Source organism: Lytechinus variegatus, chromosome 1 (assembly GCF_018143015.1).
Source record: "Lytechinus variegatus isolate NC3 chromosome 1, Lvar_3.0, whole genome shotgun sequence".
NCBI classification, from domain to species: domain Eukaryota; kingdom Metazoa; phylum Echinodermata; class Echinoidea; order Temnopleuroida; family Toxopneustidae; genus Lytechinus; species Lytechinus variegatus.
Genome location: NC_054740.1, coordinates 56,492,545 through 56,513,285, shown reverse-complemented (window position 1 = coordinate 56,513,285; position 20,741 = coordinate 56,492,545). Strand labels below are relative to the sequence as shown.

Sequence of the window (20,741 nt, the reverse complement as noted above, 5' to 3'; positions counted from 1 at the left end):
ATTAAGGTCAAAGGTCATTTAGGGTCAATGAACTTTGGCCGAATCGGAGTATCTGTTGAATTACCATCATAACTTTGAAAGTTTATTGGTCTAGTTCATTAAACTTGGACATTAGAGTAATCAAGTATCACTGGACATCCTGTGCGCATTTCAGGTCACATGACCAAGGTCAAAGGTCAATGAACTTTGGCCGAATTGGGTGTATCTGTTGAATTACCATCATAACTTTGAAAGTTTATGGATCTGATTCATGAAACTTGGACATAATAGTAATCAAGCATCACTGAAAATTTTGTGCAAATTTCAGGTCTCATGATTAAGGTCAAAGGTCATTTAGGGTCAATGAACTTTGGCCGAATCGGAGTATCTGTTGAATTACCATCATAACTTTGAAAGTTTATTGGTCTAGTTCATTAAACTTGGACATTAGAGTAATCAAGTATCACTGAACATCCTGTGCGCATTTCAGGTCACATGACCAAGGTCAAAGGTCAATGAACTTTGGCCGAATTGGGTGTATCTGTTGAATTACCATCATAACTTTGAAAGTTTATGGATCTGATTCATGAAATTTGTACATAAGAGTAATCAAGTATCACTGAACATCCTGTTCGAGTTTCAGGTCACATGATCAAGGTCAAAGGTCATGTAAGGTCAATGAACTTTGGCAATGTTGGGGTTTTTGTTAAATAACCATCATATCTCTGTAAGTTTGTTGGTCTAGTTCATAAAAAGTGGACATAAGAGTAACCATGTATCACTGAACATCTTGTGTGAGTTAGAGTAGTATTCAAAGTCAGCACTGCTGCTATATTGAACCGCGTGATGCAGGTGAGACGGCCAGAGGCATTCCACTTGTATATGATTACCGTTATCATAAATGATTATTGCAATAAAGATTATGATGATGGCATGATTGATTATGAACCTGATTTGATATGAGGATGATGCTGATGATGATTGTGATGATAGTAATGATTTTCCATTAATGTTGACCCCAACTAGCAATTTTATTTACAATAAAGCATGAATTTTCATATTCACAGAAGTCAGTTGACACTTTTGACATAAACATAGTAACATACACCATTTTTGTCTCACCTGCGAAGCAAAGTGAGACTATAGGCGCCGCTTTTCCGACGGCGGCGGCGACGGCGGCGGCGGCGGCGGCGTCAACATCAAATCTTAACCTGAGGTTAAGTTTTTGAAATGACATCATAACTTAGAAAGTATATGGACCTAGTTCATGAAACTTGGCCATAAGGTTAATCAAGTATTACTGAACATCCTATTAGAGTTTCATGTCACATGACCAAGGTCAAAGGTCATTTAGGGTCAATGAACTTAGACCATGTTGGAGGAATCAACATCGAAATCTTAACCTGTGGTTAAGTTTTTGAAATGTCATCATAACTTAGAAAATATATGGACCTAGTTCATGAAACTTGGACATAAGGTTAATCAAGTATCACTAAACATCCTGCATGAGTTTCACGTCACATGACCAAGGTCAAAGGTCATTTAGGGTCAATGAACTTTGGCCGAACTGGGGATATCTGTTGAATTCCCATCATAACTTTGAAAGTTTATGGATCTGATTCATGAAACTTGGACATAATAGTCATCAAGCATCACTGAAAATTTTGTGCAAGTTTCAGGTCTCATGATTAAGGTCAAAGGTCATTTAGGGTCAATGAACTTTGGCCGAATCAGGGGTATCTGTTGAATTACCATCATAACTTTGATAGTTTATTGGTCTAGTTCATTAAACTTGGACATTAGAGTAATCAAGTATCACTGAACATCCTGTGCACGTTTCAGGTCACATGACCAAGGTCAAAGGTCAATGAACTTTGGCCGAATTGGGTGTATCTGTTGAATTACCATCATAACTTTGAAAGTTTATGGATCTGATTCATGAAACTTGTACATAAGAGTAATCAAGTATCACTGAATATCCTGTTTGAGTTTCAGGTCACATGATCAAGGTCAAAGGTCATGTAAGGTCAATGAACTTTGGCCATGTTGGGTTTTTTTTGTGAATCTCTGTAAGTTTATTGGTCTAGTTCATAAAAAGTGGACATAAGAGTAACCATGTATCACTGAACATCTTGTGCGAGTTAGAGTAGTATTAAAAGTCAGCACTGCTGCTATATTGAACCGCGTGATGCAGGTGAGACGGCCAGAGGCATTCCACTTGTTGTATAATATTTCTCCTTTTCCCATTATTATAAATCATTGATCTAAATTGTTTGCATGATCTGCTGTATGTTTGTGGAATGAAACAAATTCGTCTTCAGACTTGAGAAAAAATAATTGTTGTTTACAGATGTGAAATACAATTGAAAGCATCATTTTCCTTTTCTTTGTATTCAAGAAGTACATTCTGTTAATTTGACTTAACATTAAACAGAGGAGAAAATATCAATTTATCCCCTTTGCTTCAAATATTTCCGATAAGAATACAGATTTTAAAGAAAATATTCAAATGTTTCATTTACCGTATTAACTGAAGAAATGTACCAAATTGATGGTAATAATGGTAAATACTGGAAGAGGTGGTCAGAATGTTAATTTGTTTCTGATCACTAATACCTACCTACTTTAGATACATAAATGAAATAAGCATGATTCCCATCAATACGTAATATGTTCATGAAATTCATGTACATTTCTAACTTTATTTTCTTCTAGATAATTCTTTGGAAGACATAATAAAACCGTCCGTTGCCACGGAAGATAGATGTAGTATACCTGATGTAAGTATCATTATATTCTTTTATGTCATTTATCAAATCAGTGTTTTTTCCAGCAAAGTAACTTTTATCTTAAAACTAAATCCGATATTCCACATCAAAAGGTTTATTTAATTACAGTTGTTATTGCATGGAATCTTGTTGTTGTTGTCTGTTTATCATTTAAAAGGGACATTTTCAATTGCTTTTGACATTACTATTTATTGAGATATGACTTCAAAATTACATTGGCAACAATAATTCCTTTGGTTATCATATTTTCATCAAAACTTTAAACACATTTCTTAGAAAATCATTTTGTATTTAGTAATGTAGTGGAAGTATCAAAGATACAGATGAAAATGTATTTATGATTTGTTTTTACTGTGTGGAATGTATCTTTCAGTTATATATTGTAAATCAGTATTTAATGACTCTGTTTTGTGATCCAGTCTGCTTTGCGCTTCGTGTAGCACCTTTTATGAGTTTGTGCATGACCAATCGTTATATTTGTGTGAGTATATTATCTTTTACCTTTTTATTTTATGATTTTGCTTGTAGTAAAACATGTTTATGTGTCGATATTATTACTTGTTTACTTCAGAATTTGTGATTGAATGCCAATTATCTGCAAGGCCATAAGAATTGGTCTATTTTACTCAGATTTTTCTGGTTTTTTCGTATATTTATATAGATATATTATACATCAGTTGGCTGCAAGAATAATAAAGCACCCTAACTTACGAATTTCCTTCTCTAAACCTTTTTTTTTTGCTTGTTGGTGTTTTTAAACCCGATACAAATCAGCAGTCTTGAATAGCTCCACTTGAGGCCTCAAATCCTTATTCTGGCCTGGTTACTAACCCATCATGCAACACTTGGCAGTGAAGTCTTACAATATAGGCCCACTTGATGATAAAACTTTTATTCGCCACTCAATACATTCATATCGCAAGAATTATGTTACCAAGTATCAAAACAAGTGTGGGTTTTCCCCTCACAACATTCAAGTTTCACTATGTAAATAAAATTTAGGCTAAATATGTTAGAGAGTGCACTATGTGCTATTAGATTTACTCTCAAAAGGGATAATTATAAGACTAGCTTATGTAACACGCAGTCTATTAGAGACTTCATGTAGTGTGTTTCAGGTTAGTCTCACTTTAATATTTGCAAGAGAGTTATTGATATATGCCTTTTTAATAGATTTACCTGTTATGATTGCTTCATTTATTGGAGCAATGTCACCTGTGATTTAGTTGTATTTTATAGCACCAGTTTTGGCTCAAAATGTCAACCCTGGACCATGCAAATTTTCACAAACACTTTTGTTCTTTAAGCTATGTAAGAATCTCAAAGCAAACTTCACTATTTTTTCAATGACACATGTTGTATTTTAAAGTAAATACTTTAGTTTTCCTTTATATTTCGCCAATGTATGTTTTTGACGAATATAGGGAGTGATTATTTGCTGATGATTATTGATTTGCAATTACCAAACTGATTCATTTTTTGTGATTTTTATTTCAGAGATGCACCTGCAAGAGTGGGAAGGAGAGAAATGGATCTTCCAGCCCCAGTCTGATTGTGTACGATCCCAAGGGCGACAAGGTCTGTAAAGAGAAGGAGAAAAGCGAGCAGGTTCCACCTCCAGTGGCCAACGGGCGTGGCGGAGACGCAATGCTCTTTCACATCCTCTCCCCCATTGAGGAGATGTCTTCTCCCGAGTGCTCAGACAGGGGTGAATCGGGAAGCAAGCCAGGAAGCCCGGCGGTTGTTGATGATACTCTTCCTCCAGTTGCTGCTAAGATTGTTCAAGATGTTGCTTGTTGTCATGGTGGTGATGGCAGCAAGGAATGCACTCCAGTGAAAGAGGAGGGTGATGATGAACTTGATGCAGGTCGTCATGGCAACGATGAGGGTGAACAAGAGGAGGATGAGGAGAGTATGATATCCCCAAGGGAGCTTGACTCTGGGATTCATCTTGCTTTCTCAAATTCCATGGATGGAGACATGAATGGTCCGTGTCCTGATGCCATTGAAGCAGACAAAATGCTGTCACAGAGACTCAAGATGCAGAATATAGGATGCTCAGAGTCCTTTGAGAGTGTTTCCAGTGCATCATTTAGTCTACTTAGCCTGGATGCCAATGATACCCTAGATAGCCTAGAGACACACATTCACTCCTCTCACAGTGACTTACATTCACCACCACCGGACATCCATGAAGACTTTGATTCGACAAACAGCACATTGACGGGGAAGGTGGAGAATGCAGAGGATGAATGGAAATTGAGTGAAGCGGAGAAGACAAACTTGAGTCGAAGCTCCAGTGAAGACACCTTGAAGAGCGATGAGGATGAAGAAGGATTAGGGCCAAGGGAACTCTCAATGGAAGAGTTCTTGGATCAGATCCAAACTCGGACAACTTCCATGACAGAAGAGGAGGAATCAAAGTATGAGGATGAGGAGCAGGATCCTTCGATCAAGAGCTTCCAAGATGGAGAAGAAGGATGTGCTTCGAGAGAAGAAGAGCTAGAAAACAGAGACCATGTATCATTAAACCTTGAGTTTCATCCGCGTTCATTTTACAAACGTTCCCGATCCAGTGATGATTTCCGTAACATGAGAGATGAGGATCATAATGATGATCCAGGAAGCAACAGCGATGGTGAGGACACAAAAGCAAAGTCAAAAGGCAAGCATCACAGAAATGGAAAATTTAATTCAAACCGTTTCATCCGGTACGATTCACTCCCTCTGGTTGTTGAAGTTTACGAAGCAGACAGCAATAGTCCGTCCTTCTCACCAAGTGATGTCACCAGGTCTCGCTTTGTCTATGATAGCCAAGACAGCGAGTCCCCAAACAGAGGTTCACCGAAGCGTCAAGTCTTCAGTCCAAGTAAATCAGGGAAGCATAATCAACCAAAGAAGTCTAAAGATGTTGGTCAGAGTCGACAGACATCTGTTGAGTCAACAACAACAGAGAGCACTCTGCCCAAAAGCACACCTATATCCTCAGGTCCCACAACACCTGACTTTGAGTGCAAGCGGAAGAACAGCCTGTCAACAGTATCATCAGAATCTGAGGGCTCTCCTGATACCCTCAAAAGAGATAAAATCCTATTCACTCGCCAACTGCTCCAGCAACATAAGGAATATCATCAGTCAGAAGGGATAAGACCGAGCACTACTCACAAGTTGCGAAGTCTTAGCCACAGTGATGCTGATCCTTTACCCTACAGACCACCTCAAGGTGGCATGGCCAGCCATGGACAACTTCAGAAGCAATTATCTCTTCCAAAACAGGGCAGCTTGCATGATGATGAAGAGGAAATTCTGGCAGGATACAGGAGACTGAAACAACATGACAGCACATCTCAGGGCATGTCTGCATCTGGAGAGGATGCAGATCCTGAGCAAGAGGGATTTGAGGATGAGGACGAAGAGAGAGATTACAGTTGTGGCATGTCCAACAGTGATGAGATCACAGGTCTCTTGTCAGAACAAGATGTCTTTGACAGTAGTGATAATGAGGAGGAGGACTTTGAGGATGCTAATAGTACCTTGACAGATGACATCAATGGCAATGATGACAGCAATCATAATGAAGACATTGCCAGTGTCCAGGATACAGATGGAGCAAGGAAGGTGTCTTCCAGGCAAGAAGAAGAAAAAGATTGTTTGTGTCCAGATCAAGAACACTTAGAGGAGAGCATATCAGAAAGCTTCCCTGCATGCATTGAGGATCAGTCTTCTTCCCCAAACCAAGACCCAAAAGACACAGATGATGCTCTCGCTGACACTATCAATGCAAGTACTTTCCAAGATGACAGTGCTGCATCTCAAGAAGATCTAAACTGCAAGGATCTTAGTAGCTCTTTACAGAATGAAGAAGTATGTTACAACAAGATAAAACCAGAGGAAAGAGAAGAGTCTGACATAGGTAGAGCTGAAGCTGACGTAGTTAACGATGAGGAGGATGCTGTTGGAGAGAAAGAGGAGATGACACCAAAGATGCTAAAGAGGAAGGAAGAAGCCGATCTTGCAAACCTCACCTACAAGTTGTCCATCAAGCAGGGTGAGGTCTTACAGTCGGCAGAGGAGGTGCTTTCATCGGCAAATCAGGTATATTTCTTAATCACATTTTCATCTCTTCCACCATATCATGTATTGGACCATCTGCCTCAAAACTAACAGTAAGTCACTAGGAAAGGTGCTCTGTGATTAACCAAAATAGGCCGGGGTGCTAGAGACCACACTCTCCAATTTTCTGCTCATCTTCTAGTAATTGTGACCATTTTAGTTCAGTGTTCAGCCCCCCCCCCCCCCCCTCTTTCAAAATATTCTGTGTCCCTCTCTTTTGATTTGGTCTTCAAAAATAAAAGAATAAGAAAATCAGAATAATCATGCATATAAAAATATTGTTAATGAATTTTGACAAGATATCATTTAGAAGCTTCCTTGTGAGTTTTGATGTGGATGGTCATATTTCTCACATAATGCTGAGACAATGCTACACTCTTTTAGTTTCATATTTTCTGTAGCTGATTATTTTAGCAATATGGTACCTTTCACCAAAGTTTTGGTCTGAAATCTCAAGCCATGTCCATTCATTGAAGGAATAGCAAAACAGGAAAACACTAATTTTGAAAAAGAAAAATCTTGGAAATGGTCTTAATGGGAATTCTCAATCGTTTAAGATAATCTATTTGTGATCAAAAATATAATTGTAAAAACAAAAACATTGAAAATTTGAAGATTTTCAATCTAAATTTAGTGCATTTTTGACAAATTATCTGTGGCCTGGTCAGGGTCACCCTAAATGTATGAGCAAAGTGTATGTAATGAAAGATGACTTGAAAAAACACCTGGCCAATGCATGTACTAGACTGCATAGAGTGTAATGATAACCTGCATTTCAGCTGAATTTTTGTGATAAAATCACCACAACATCATTAGGCCTATTTCAGTTGAATTGGATTAACATTGAGGTGCCTAAAATTTACTAGTCTTATTTTGATTATTGTTTGGCAACAAATTTTGTTAGATATTTCAATAAGCTGATATTGGCTAATGAGATATTGATTTTCAAATGAAGGAATATCGTTCCACCATTATATAAAAAAAGACTTAATTCATCTGTCAAAAGAAATGTGTATACCAAGGAATGATTTTCTTTAGAGAGGTCATTCTGATGTACTTACCGCTCTTTAAAAGAAGAATTTTATTATGATTGTTCTCCCTTGTCAAATCCAGATTATTTAGTTTTATCTCTTCAACATTTTCTAGATGATAGAGTGATAAATGATTTTGCTCACTTTTTATAAATTTAGAATTTTGAATATAACATCCTCTTTCATCTGTTATTTACTTTTTTTTTAGCTTTCCAACATCCAAAATGAAGTAGATGCCCTTGATTACATCTTGACGTCACTGGAAAGGAAGGTTGCTAAGGGAGTTTTGTCTAGTCAGACTAGCAGTGAATATGATGAGTCAGAAGGAGGTGACTTGGCCGTTAGTCCACAGGTTAGTATCACAAAGGGGGGAGGGGGGCAGGGGCAAGACAAATTAAAGGTAACATCTTTTTCCTATATTATTTGGAAAACAATAAAATCTCCCAAAATTTCTTTTTCCTCCCCCATTTTGTCTAATCTCTTTGTCTCTCTCTCTCTCTATATATATATGTATTTATAAAGATATATATATTTTTTGATATAAACCCCTCAAAAAAAGTTTTGCAACTCAGTTTTGGGGGATGATATCTCTTTGGTTAATGAAGTATAAAAGATGAAACTGGTTTCATTGGAAAGCTGAATTATTCCTCTTTACAATGACATGCCATTTGCTGTGATTATGTAATCATGGAATATGCAGTCACCATGAACATTGAGAAAAGTCAGAAGTGAAATGTTGCAAAGTGCATTGATTTCTAACAAGAGTCTCCATTTCTATAGAATTTCCACCATGCTGGCCGGCCGGCGACAGTGAATGCACTCGGTCCATCCTCAAAACAATTGGAAATTCGCTATTGGAAACGACGCATTTTGCAACATTTCATTTCTAACATTGCTGCGTATTATCATGTCTGTGTATTCCATGATAACACTAGCATTACAAATGACACATGATTGTAAAGAGGAATAATCATACTTTCCAATGGTACAACTTTTACATATGATGATGGCTCACTAAGAAATTTATTAGCACTCAAACTTGAGTTGCAGAACTTTTTTTGAGGGGTTTATATAAAGATATATATTTTCTTACTCCTTGTAAAAAATCACAAGGAGTGAATTGCTATCCTTGATGAAATAAAAAATTTGCCTGAAAGTAAATAATTTAAGTATTGTCAGCTGTGAAAGTAGATATGAATAATAACTGACATAAATTGAATGAGTATGAATCAAAATAAAAGAAGTAAAACTGGAGTGACATTTAAACAATGAGATCTTTATTAACAACAGGGTTGATTTGTCATACTATTTTGATTCATTTTCAGGAGCTTGTGAAGGAGGACCTCTGTGATTTAGAAGTGCGACTTTCTCAGACAGACGATGACAATCCCGACTCACAGGTAAGCAATTGCCAATTACAGCCATAATAGAGTTTCTGGGATGGGGCTCAACTACAATGCCGCCGGGGGGGCACCTGGATTTGGAAAGGGTAGTAGGGGTGTGCGGCCCCTCAAAATCTGAAACCATACCCTGAAGAACTGGAATTGCAATAAAATGAAAGGGTTAAGAATTAGATGGTATTCTGCAAATGGGGGTATTTGGGAACTGGATTTTAATATGAAATATGGGTCTTTGTGAACTGACGCCTGAATTGAGCGGCTTATGAACGGGGAAGAACAGGTTGGTCAATGGGAAAGGGTGAAAATAATATCCTTGGGAACTGCTGGCAAGGTGTGAAAAAGGGTCTTGAGGTTTGCACATACCCATACTGCCAATATACATGATTGCCACCACCCCCCACCCCCACCGGATTTCTTTGCATAAATAGAGCATTGAAAAAGATGAGATATGATATTATGAGGCATTTTCAGAGTGTGCAAAATATTGATAAGTAGGAAAACTGCTTATAGATCTAATGAATTTAAAGAATTTCTTGCAAATTTTTTACATGTAAAATTTCAGATCAACATGGCGACAGCCGTGCGGATGATTACTGCTACTGCCCTGAAAGTTCTCAACACCACCGAAGCAGCGATAGAACTGCAACAAGACGATACTATTATCCATGCTCGGCTTGTTGATGACAACATCCTTGATCAGGAGGAAGAACAGGATGATGAGGGTGATGATGATGATGATGAGGAGGAGGAGGAGGAGAATGGAAGGATAGATGGAGAGACAGAGGAGGACAGGGAGAAACTTGAAGGAAAAAATATTGACTTGAATCTTCTCTCCGATCTTTGTGATGATCTTTTCTCAGAGAGCGAATCCGTAGAGGATGGGTACCTGAACTCATTAGCAGATGTTCTGATCGATATCGACAACAATGTCTTCCAGTGTGGACTTGAACCTTGTGGTGATGTTGATGGTGAACTTAGTGTAGAAAAGGATAAGAATGCCAATGCTGTGCACTTGTCACCCCAAAGAAGACTGTGTGATGGTCGATGTGGTAGCGAGTTCTGCAAGATGTCTGCAATGGTTGGCAAAACTGCGGGAAACAAATCCCAGGCATCCGATAGCAAAAGACCTCAAGGAGATACCCAACATCCCGGTGAGAAAGATTCTGTCAAAGATTTACGGGACAGAAAGGGAGTACCAAAGGACTCCCTCAAACTCTCTCTTCCGAGCGCCAAGCCCCAGGAGATGGACAAGAGAAAACAGACTAATGACAAGAGCGCCACGCCCAGTTCAGCTTCCTCCAAACCAAAGTCTCCAGAGGCCACCATATCTCCAGGATCGCGCCACTCCTCCAGTCCGTCATCGGGACCGATCCTGCACCTAACCTCCGGACCAACATCCCCACCGACGGCAACCTTGCTGTTCTCATCCGATGAGTTGGTCTGGGATTCTGCAGTCCCGGTGAGCAGTTCAGACTCTGAGTCCATGGTACCTACAGAGATGGTCCCAAATGAAGGCAAGAACCCAAGAGACGCAGCCAGAGTAGAAACATTAGGTATGGCTATCAGCTTCTTACTTACTTTGATTCTATCCACCATGGAATACATTGGACATGTGGGCCTGTTGCAAAAAATGTTTGTAAGTTATGCATGAGTTTACCGATGAGTGGTGTATGTTCTTGCAATAAATTTTTCTAGGTGTTTAAACTTGTTGGACTAACTTTTCAATATGCCTAATAAGATTTTGATGAAAAGTGAACTTTGCATTGAAATGATTGTTGAGAACAAAGTTCATTTGTATAAATAGAAAAAAAACGTATGGTTTGGCTGGATCTTGCTTACTAACTAAAACACAAATATGCTATTGAAATCCAATAAAGTAAATTTCTCTGCCAGCAAAATGTTATTGAAAAATCATTCTTTGTCCATAGTAATACTAATATTAATGATAATAGGCATTTGTATAGCGCCATCTATCTAGAAATATTCTATTCCAAGGCGCGATGTTATTATTACCCCGGCTTTAGCTCGAGCTGCCTTTCAGCGCCCATGCATTCAAGGAATTAATCCTGCTGGGTACCCATTCACCTCACCTGGGTTGAGTGCAACACAGTGTGGATAAATTTCTTCCTGAAGGAAATTATGCTATGGCTGGGATTCAAATCCATGTGATGACCTGTTTTCATGAAATCTTTATTATCACAAGTATTAAATACTGAGATTAGGTTGAAAAAATGTTAATCAGACTGAATCCATGCATGTTTTAGTAAACACAAACTTCACATAGCCTAGTAAAAATGAATGATTTTGTAAAAGAGATTAAAAGTTTCTGGTGGAGTAACTCCTGTAGGAACTTGCCAGCATACTTTCTTATTAACACCAAGCTAGTATAATTACAAAGGAAACCTTTTCCATCTAAGTAAGGAGGTGCGATAGCTCAGTCGGTATATAGAGCGGGGGGGGGGGGGTGGGGGGTTGGATTCCGGTGACCCGGGTTCGATTCCCACTTGGTGCACTAGTGCCATTTGGTAAGGCATTCATTCTCAGTACCAGGTCCTTCGGAGAGGACCTTGAGCTGTCAGTCCTCTGGTTGCTTACTTACATGCATTCATGCTTCTTAGCAATCAGGTAAAAAAAAATTACTACCATTTAATCAGTCACACTTCAAAAATAACAGAAATTGCTCTTGGGCTTTTTTGGTTTAATAAAGTGGAGATAATGGTCATGGAGGGATTTGAACCCCAATGCCAATACTCTAACCACTAGACCACATAATCCAGATAAACTGCATAGCCCTCGTGATCATTTTAGATATACATATATGTATTTGGTAATGTTCTCTCTTTTTTCTGTTAGATTTCACCCCTAGTCCTTCAAAGAGGCATAAGTCAGAAGTGTCAGTCTTTGAGAGTTCCTTCACCCCTACCAATGGAGATGGTGACTTTAGCCCAGACTTCCTCTCTGCATTTTATGATCGTGTCTCAGAACTCGAAGAAAGGGTAAGGAATGAGCAGGAAGTCTGCCTCTTATGCTGTTTGAGGAGTCTTATACCCCTTAACACTGGGTTGAAAATGACACTGGCCCACTTAAGTTAATGTAGTCAAGGGGTGATTTCAAATCCTAAAAAGACATCAAGGGATTCAAGGGGAAGGGGGGTATTTACTTTGGAAATATTGTGGGCATGTTGAGGGTGACTCTGTGTGATTCTAGGATAATTAGAAAAACATTATTCGCCTTTCTCATTTTCTCTGATTAAACATGAACATTGTGGCCATTTTACTTCCCAACAATTATCATGCATTTGTTTGATCCTTTGAAATAATTTATATTTTTTAATTATTTTAAAGGACAGAATATGCACCCAAAAGAAATATTATGAAAGGTGAACTTGGTAATGACTATGATGATGTATTTGGTGATGGTAATAATGGTGGTGGTGATGAAGATGATTATGAAGAGGAGGATGATGATGATGATGATGATGATGATGACGATGATGATGATGATGATGATGGGGATGATGATGATGATGATGATGATGATGCCAAGGATGATTAGGAATATAATGACAAGGAGGAGGATGATAGTTCTGATAATAACAATTAAAGAATGTCATCATGGGTGTATAAACTACCAATGAACATATAAACTTTCTTACTATTACCTCTTTTCACATACTGCTTCAGGTCTACCTTTCAGCTGGGAAGGTCTTCACCCTTGAGGAGCGGCTGGAACAGCTAGAGATGGAAGTCAACTCTGTAGACTGTACCCTTCCTGATGATATTATGGCTATCCTAGAAGACAAGGTGGCCATGACCGTTGCTCAGGTCCAACAATGCGAGCGAGAGGTAGCCTGAAGGATAGCCCTTGTCCTCCCTTAATCCTACATGCACGCTGTCTTTGGTCTAACTTATATGTTACCAAGATTTGTTTGATTTGTCAAGAAACCCTTGTCCTGTTACTGCTGTGTGCATGCTCTCTTTGATCTAACCTGCAATTATCCAAGATTTGTGTTATTAATATGCTTCAAAAAGCCCTTGTCCTCCCTTACTCTTGCGTGCATGCTGTCTTTGGTCTAACCTACATGTACAATTATCCAAGATTTGTGGTGTTAATATGCCTCAAGAAGCCCTTGTCTTCCCTTGCTCCTGCTCATGCTATCTTGCTGTTAGCATGTTGCCAAAATTTGTGTTAGTATTGATTCCTTGAAAGACACTTTTGGACTCTTGAAATAGTCTACTTTATATGTTTATAGACACCTTATTTTAAGTCTGCAATATGAGTTCAGTATCTTTAACGATCTACATGTACTAATTATTTCAGGAACAAATATTATTTCACCAATTTGTTTTACTATTCAGTTTTCTAATTTGTTGTTCGAAATAGTGAGTAATTTTAGTAGGTACGAAAGCTACTTATGTGCAAAATAAACCTTGCTTATCGACAACGCCACATATGATTTTCTGAGAATGTTTGCTGATTTGATATAAATCTGTACCATTCAACTTGTTTTACTGTGAAATACAAACTTTTTTTTAATATGAGATTATAATAAAACTATTTAATGGCAACACAAAATCCTACATCGTTTTTAATCTTAAGTTTGTTATGTATCACTCGGTATATGATTAATGAGGTGTTTTTAGAAACTTGATATCAATCGCAAGTCAAATTTTGGTCAAAAAATTGATTGTAAGACTTACAATTTCATATTTGCACTTGATGCTGTTTTACTTCTACTTCCAACAAGCAGTAAAATTCAAATTGCTTGAGTTACAATTGATATGTCAATTGTAAAGTTCACCAGATATTGGAATTGATTGCAAATCTTTTCTTGCAACACCCCTTAAGATATTTTTTTTAGTTTCACTCTGGTTTGATATGAAATATATATTGTAACATAATTATTCTATATGAATAGCTGTATTTTTAGTATTATGTTGTTTCTACCTCAGTTGCTTGGCTTTTCTTGCTGTTTGCAAATTATTTTTGTTTGCATTATTTTATTCTGATTCAGTTATTGTGAGTGTGCAATATATCATTGCTTGCTCTGTAACACATTTTATTTTGTTATGTTTTGCAGTGTGATATTTTATTTTGCACCTTTTCTGATTGTGTCAATGTTGTAGTTTAGTTCATGTATCTTCCTTTTTTCCATTTTGTACATCCAATGTTCTTCGTAAAGGATTCTTTAATAGAATAATGTCAAATGTCTCAAGAAGAAAGAGTGAAAAATCAATACAAGCCAACACAGTGACCTTTTTTATTATTAAATGTACTGTATGTAATCTCCAAATACTGAGTGAGAACTGAATAATCTATGCTCAAAGATATTTAATCATTATTAAAGATATTATAATCTGAGTACACTTCGTACATTTTTGGCTGATATAATAATGATATGGGAATGAAATTGTTATTAAACATGATCGGAAATCATTTTAAAGTGTAGATGAGTTTGTGTTTTTTTCTTTGATTGTAGTTGTTGCTGGAAGTCGTGCATAGTGTAATAAGTTTTACATTTCATTCGAATGTAAAACTCCCCCTTTTTACAACATATTGAAAGTATATGAAGAAGTGGATTTTTATTGTAAACACCATAGAAATTTGCAGTTTTTCAAATGATTTATGTCTTACCCGATTATAGGTGTCAGAGTTGACTGTACACTACATGTAACACAGCCCACAATTATTTGTTGAAGAGAAACATAGAGAGAGATGGAAGGAGGGGAGTAGGGGGCTTGTAAGGGGGCAATTTACATTTAAGAATCATAAGAAAAAAGAGTTTGATCTGTACACCATCATTTACTTCCTTAAGAGCAATAATTAGAAATACAAAAATAAATGCACCCTTTCTGAAATATTCTGTTCATAATCAGAAAAGTGCATAGTAGATAGGCCTAATGATGTAGACACCGTAATTTGAAATGAGATCGATATTTCATTCTTCCATTTCCCTGATTCTGCTTTGTCAGGTACACACTGTGGAGGACAACATTTCGAGCCTCGACCACACCCAAGATGGCATCTTTTCTACCATGTACAGTGTCGACCACATCCCAACCACACCCAGAAAACTAGAGACCATCTCGTCAGCTTCATTCCTTCTAAATCATCCAGGTAAAAATAAAAATGATGACGTGAGCGTAGTACGAGTACAAGTAGTAGTAGTAGTAAGTAGTAGTAGTAGTAGTAGTAGTAGTAGTAGTAGTAGTAGTAGTAGTAGTAGTAGTAGTAGTAGAAGTAGTAGTAGTAGTAGTAGTAGTAGTAGAAGAAGTAGAAGTAGTAGTAGTAGTAGTAGTAGTAGTAGTAGTAGTAGTAGTAGTAGTAGTAGTAGTAGAAGAAGTAGAAGTAGTAGTAGTAGTAGTAGTAGTAGTAGTAGTAGTAGTAGTAGTAGTAGTAGTAGTGGTAGTAGTAGTACTGTAGTAGTAGTAGTATCTATTACTCAAGGAACATACACTTTATTGAGGTAAATACAGAAAATTGGCAAATCAGATTACATAATTTATGAACCATCTGATTTACTAAGGAATAAAAAAATATTACATTTACCGATATTTCTTCTCAATTATGGAAAAGCTTTTGGTTTTATTTATGTTAAAAAAAAACAATCGCTTGCTTTTTTTTAGTTTAATTGAACTGCTATGTTTTTTTATTTGAGTGCTTTTATGATTTGCTTTGCCAAAAAAAACGCATTTCTTGCTTACAGCCTTAAAGCGACATCCCTTCAACGATTTGGGCTTAGTGCAGATCGAGATCCCTGGAAACAGAAGGAGACTCAACTCCTCCGCCTCTGATGGAGACATTGTGGCCTCCCCCGTCTCTTCACCTGGCCCTGCGGATGAGGGCACTGGGGGCGCTCTAACAGAAATGGATAACGGTGTGGTAGTCTACACGTGGGGGAATGTTAAGGTCACCGACGTCTTGCCTGTCAAAGATGAGACATAGAGGCTTGCTTGCTCAAATATCCCCTCTTTTGCAGCTTCTTATGATTTTGAAAGTTAGTCTTTATGTTTCCTTGTTTATTTCATCTTTATTGTTAAATCGTCGGCAGTCATCCAAACCGTCACATCACACATACGACGGTGCGAACCCATTTCAGAAAAAAATCGACTTCAAAGTGTACTGTAATTTTCACACTTAGTTTCTTTGCCTTACAACATATGCATCGCTAGAAAGACAATTGCTTGACATTGGTATTTTATATTTACACAAAACCCCAGGATCAGAGAAAATATTCAGAACAGCTACGTGTTTATAATTTCGGTTCGAGCGGAGAAGATTTTCCCTGTACAAAAACGCCATAGGCGATACAACAACCCTGACTGATTTCAGTGCGCGCAGTCAGTCAAGACGTGCAAAGTCAATGCAGTGCCAATACGACGGTTTGGCTGATGGCGCATGTGCATGTTAAGTGCGCAGCTGTTGTTTGCTTTGCTACAGTACACGTTTCCAGTGGGACTGCGCATTTATCAACAATTTGCATGGTATCGCCGTGAAAATCTCCACACATCTTAGAAACTACAATAATAGTTTACAGTAATAGAATAGGACTCTACTTTCATTTTCTGCAAAAATCTTTGCATAGATTTTTAATTTTTTTTTTACCAAAGTTGACTGATACGATGTTTCGGATGAATGCCGACGATCAATATGTCTGATAAATTGAAATGTGATTTTTTCACTCTTTTCATCCAGGATTTTGATCTATGTAAACAGTCATTTTGATTTTCCTTAAGTCTAAATATTCTTTAGCTCAATTATGCAACAATATGTTTTTACTTATGAAACAAGTTTTGAGATTAAAAAAAAGTCAACTCGACAATTCTGTTATCTTTATTAGATATGAACTCTTACTTTATGTAGGAAGTATGTGTGACCAGCCAACCCAAACCAACATTAAGTGATTTTATAAATTGATCTCTAAAAACCCCAAATTAGAAAGTTAGCTTATCTGACAAAACAGTACTGTAAAAAAAATTGAAGTTCTTAAGTTGAATAATAGAAAAGATACAAGAGTTTCTTTGACACCGTTTTTTTTTTTCAGATTGCTTGGAAGTTTCACTGATAATAGCACAGTGTGCACATCTCATGCTTGAGTGAACCCCAAACTTCAACCCTTGTTTTCTTCTTATTCTTCTAGGCTCTTGCTCAATTTCCTCAGCATTCAATCAATTACTTGTTAGGGGAATTGTTGCTCAATTTTGACAAGTTAAGGCTTGGTCACACCGCCCGAGCGTTGTTGGAGCGGTAGGGAGAAAGGGTCGAATTTCGCTCACAAAATTGGGGAAAAAATCGAAAACAAAACTTAAAAAAAACCCACAAAACAATCGAAATCGAAAATGGTGAACGGTAGCGAGCGGTGATGATTTTTTTCTCTCCGCTCCACCACTGCTCCAACAACACTTGGGCGGTGTGACCAGGCCTTTATATACCATTTGAAAGCTTAGGAATTGCTTTTTCAAGCTCAATAGCAATCTAAAAAATTCATTTTGGGCAAGCTATTGTTAGTATTAGAGTGGCTGGTCATATATACATTTCTGAAGACATATGATTATTGATTGGTAGGTATGTGATCTATATCCTATCATAGATGGAAGGGAAATCCCCAAACTCTTTGACATTGTGCTTCTCCTGTTATGACAAGTGCTTCCAATTCATTTATGATAATCCTTGTTCCCCTTCTTTTCCTAGTATCTGTAAAAAAAACCTATTGCATCTCATTTGGAAGTGTTTTTTTCATGGTATTGTTTTTGCTTCGGGGGGAGGGACTTGTCATTTTTTTTTGTGAAGAAGTACTCCTACTCTTTGTCCTCCTCATTGTTGAGATGGAGGAGGATGATCCACCCCTCTTAATATCTCAATCCGACATTGATACCCAATAAACCTTAGAGTAAATCTGCATAATTCTTCTTCACTCAAATCAAGGCATTGTATTCAGACCAGGTGAGGGGCAAGTTTCACAAAACTTGTTACAATAACAAATTTGCAATAACAGTTGAAAGCCACTGAAATCCTTCAATCTGATTGGCCGATAATAAATTTGTTATTGAAATTGTGCCTTTGTGTTTGTTGTTCCAACAATCTTTTGTGAAACGGGACCCCGAAAAAAAGCATTTTTAAGTCAAACTTCGGCAAAGTTGAGCAGACTTCTGAGATTTGACTTAACAGGCATGTTTGTTCTGATTTGAATATACCTTCACATTTGTGCTCTTTACTTTCATATTGCTCGTAGATGAAATGGATGATGAAATGCATGGTCATGCAGGCCCTCTGGAGGTAAGAAATGTTCAGTTCAGACATTTTTGAAGAATGTTTGTTTTAATGAATTAAATTTGTTATTTCACTTCATAGAAAATGCATTTTTACGCTGGTTTAGTTTGGAGTGTGGGCATTTGAGGAATGGGGGGGGGATTCATTTAGAGTAAGAGCTTCTTTTTTTAAGAGAGAGAGAGAGTAATATAATTGATCCAACCTTACATTTTCCCCTCACTCAAATGCTAATTTTATTGGGAGGTCTACAATTTAATTCTGATTTATGGAAGGTACCTCCAAAATTGTCTATTAATGTAATAGTCCACTTTCCTCTGCATATGTACAATCAGAAAATAATGAATTTTCTATTACTTTGGAATTAATTAAAAAAAAACATTTTCTAAAGCTCATGATCATATCTCGCTGCAGCCGGAGAGAAAATGCCTGTTCAAAATTGCTTTGCCAATATAAAGGTTTCTTTCATTTCTTTTTTGGACATTCTTCATCTTCAATATCATGTGTTGCCTATGATCTATTGGCATATGATGAAATGTTTGATTATTTTTGGAAGTATTAATACTTCATCATGAAATCTTTTTTCATTCTATATCTAGATGATGGATGAAACTAGTTCACAAGCAGTTGAGGTCACCCACTAAATAGAGGTCAACAAACTTATGTAGACAGTTCAACAAACTTAGCCCACCAGAACCGTTGCCCAAGCGATAAGATTGCCCTAGTTATTCCAATGTATGTCTGCTGCATAAAATGCATTTTTTCCTAATTCTTTTGTGTGACAATAAATTCATGAACATACACATTGTTGACAATTATTTCTATTATGCTTCGTTAAGCATGTATTTAACACTGTCATGTTAATATAACTATTTTGTATTGTTTTCAATATGATCATGCAACTCTATCACTCATGTGTTTTGGAATAAAACATTAAACTCGCTGACCAAAAAAAATTAAATGTTGAAAAAAAAGAGATAGGGCAAGTTAGCAACTACACAACACCATTGGGTGATTTCAAGTTCTGTGTTTATGCTGGTGTTGGAAGTGCAATGACAGTTTTGTGTTGGTGTTTGGTGGTGTTATAGAAGCACAATTAAGGTTGCCTCCCCTACTTCCAAACACCTACTGTGAGTTAACATTTCAGTGTTAGCGATAGTGACAATTAACAAGCTCCAACACCTAATGTTAGTTAACATTTCAGTGTTAGTGATGGTGTTAGTGTTGGGAGCACAATTAAGATTCATTTTGCCTTCCCTACCTCCAAACACCAAAAGTGAATTAACATTTCAGTGTTAGTGCTTGGGTTGGTGTTGGAACCACAATGAAGATTGCCTTCCCTAGCTCCAAACACCTAATCTGAGTTAACATTTCAGTGTTAGTGTTGGAAGGACAATTAAGATTGCCTTGATTCCTTTACAAAGAAATGGTCCACATCACGCTATGTATGGCTAGACATCTTTTGAGATTCTTCATTTTTTTTTAAATGGTGCTGTACTGGTGTTTAAGTCAACACCTTACACCAACAAACAGGTTGACACCTAACTTGAAATCACCCACTAGTGTAAAATTGGTGTGATGTCATGAGAGACCATTTTTTGTCTCACCTGCGAAGCAAAGTGAGACTATAGGCGCCGCTTTTCCGACGGCGGCGGCGTCAACATCAAATCTTAACCTGAGGTTAAGTTTTTGAAATGACGTCATAACTTAGAAAGTATATGGACCTAGTTCATGAAACTTGGACATAAGGTTAATCAAGTATCACTGAACATCCTGCGTGAGTTTCACGTCACATGACCAAGGTCATAGGTCATTTAGGGTCAATGAACTTTGGCCGAATTGGGGATATCTGTTGAATTCCCATCATAACTTTGAAAGTTTATGGATCTGATTCATGAAACTTGGACATAATAGTAATCAAGCATCGCTGAACATTTTGTGCAAGTTTCAGGTCTCATGATTAAGGTCAAAGGTCATTTAGGGTCAATGAACTTTGGCCGAATCGGGGGTATCTGTTGAATTACCATCATAACTTTGAAAGTTTATTGGTCTAGTTCATTAAACTTGGACATTAGAGTAATTAAGTATCACTGAACATCCTGTGCGCGTTTCAGGTCACATGACCAAGGTCAAAGGTCAATGAACTTTGGCCGAATTGGGTG

General features: G+C 37.4%; 1 protein-coding gene across 1 annotated transcript in view; it reads left to right on the top strand.

The window, feature by feature from the left end:
* Nucleotides 1–19,545, top strand: part of LOC121417713 — a 37,939-nt gene extending 18,394 nt beyond the window's left edge. The window contains exons 7-16 of the mRNA XM_041611450.1: nt 2,695–2,759; nt 4,266–6,863; nt 8,121–8,264; nt 9,238–9,312; nt 9,875–10,865; nt 12,166–12,308; nt 12,996–13,157; nt 15,285–15,429; nt 18,545–18,588; nt 19,179–19,545. Coding sequence (XP_041467384.1) covers nt 2,695–2,759; nt 4,266–6,863; nt 8,121–8,264; nt 9,238–9,312; nt 9,875–10,865; nt 12,166–12,308; nt 12,996–13,157; nt 15,285–15,429; nt 18,545–18,588; nt 19,179–19,223 — 4,412 coding nt within the window. The 3' untranslated portion in view covers nt 19,224–19,545. The remainder of the gene's footprint in view (nt 1–2,694; nt 2,760–4,265; nt 6,864–8,120; nt 8,265–9,237; nt 9,313–9,874; nt 10,866–12,165; nt 12,309–12,995; nt 13,158–15,284; nt 15,430–18,544; nt 18,589–19,178) is intronic.
* Nucleotides 19,546–20,741: the final 1,196 nt, after the last annotated feature.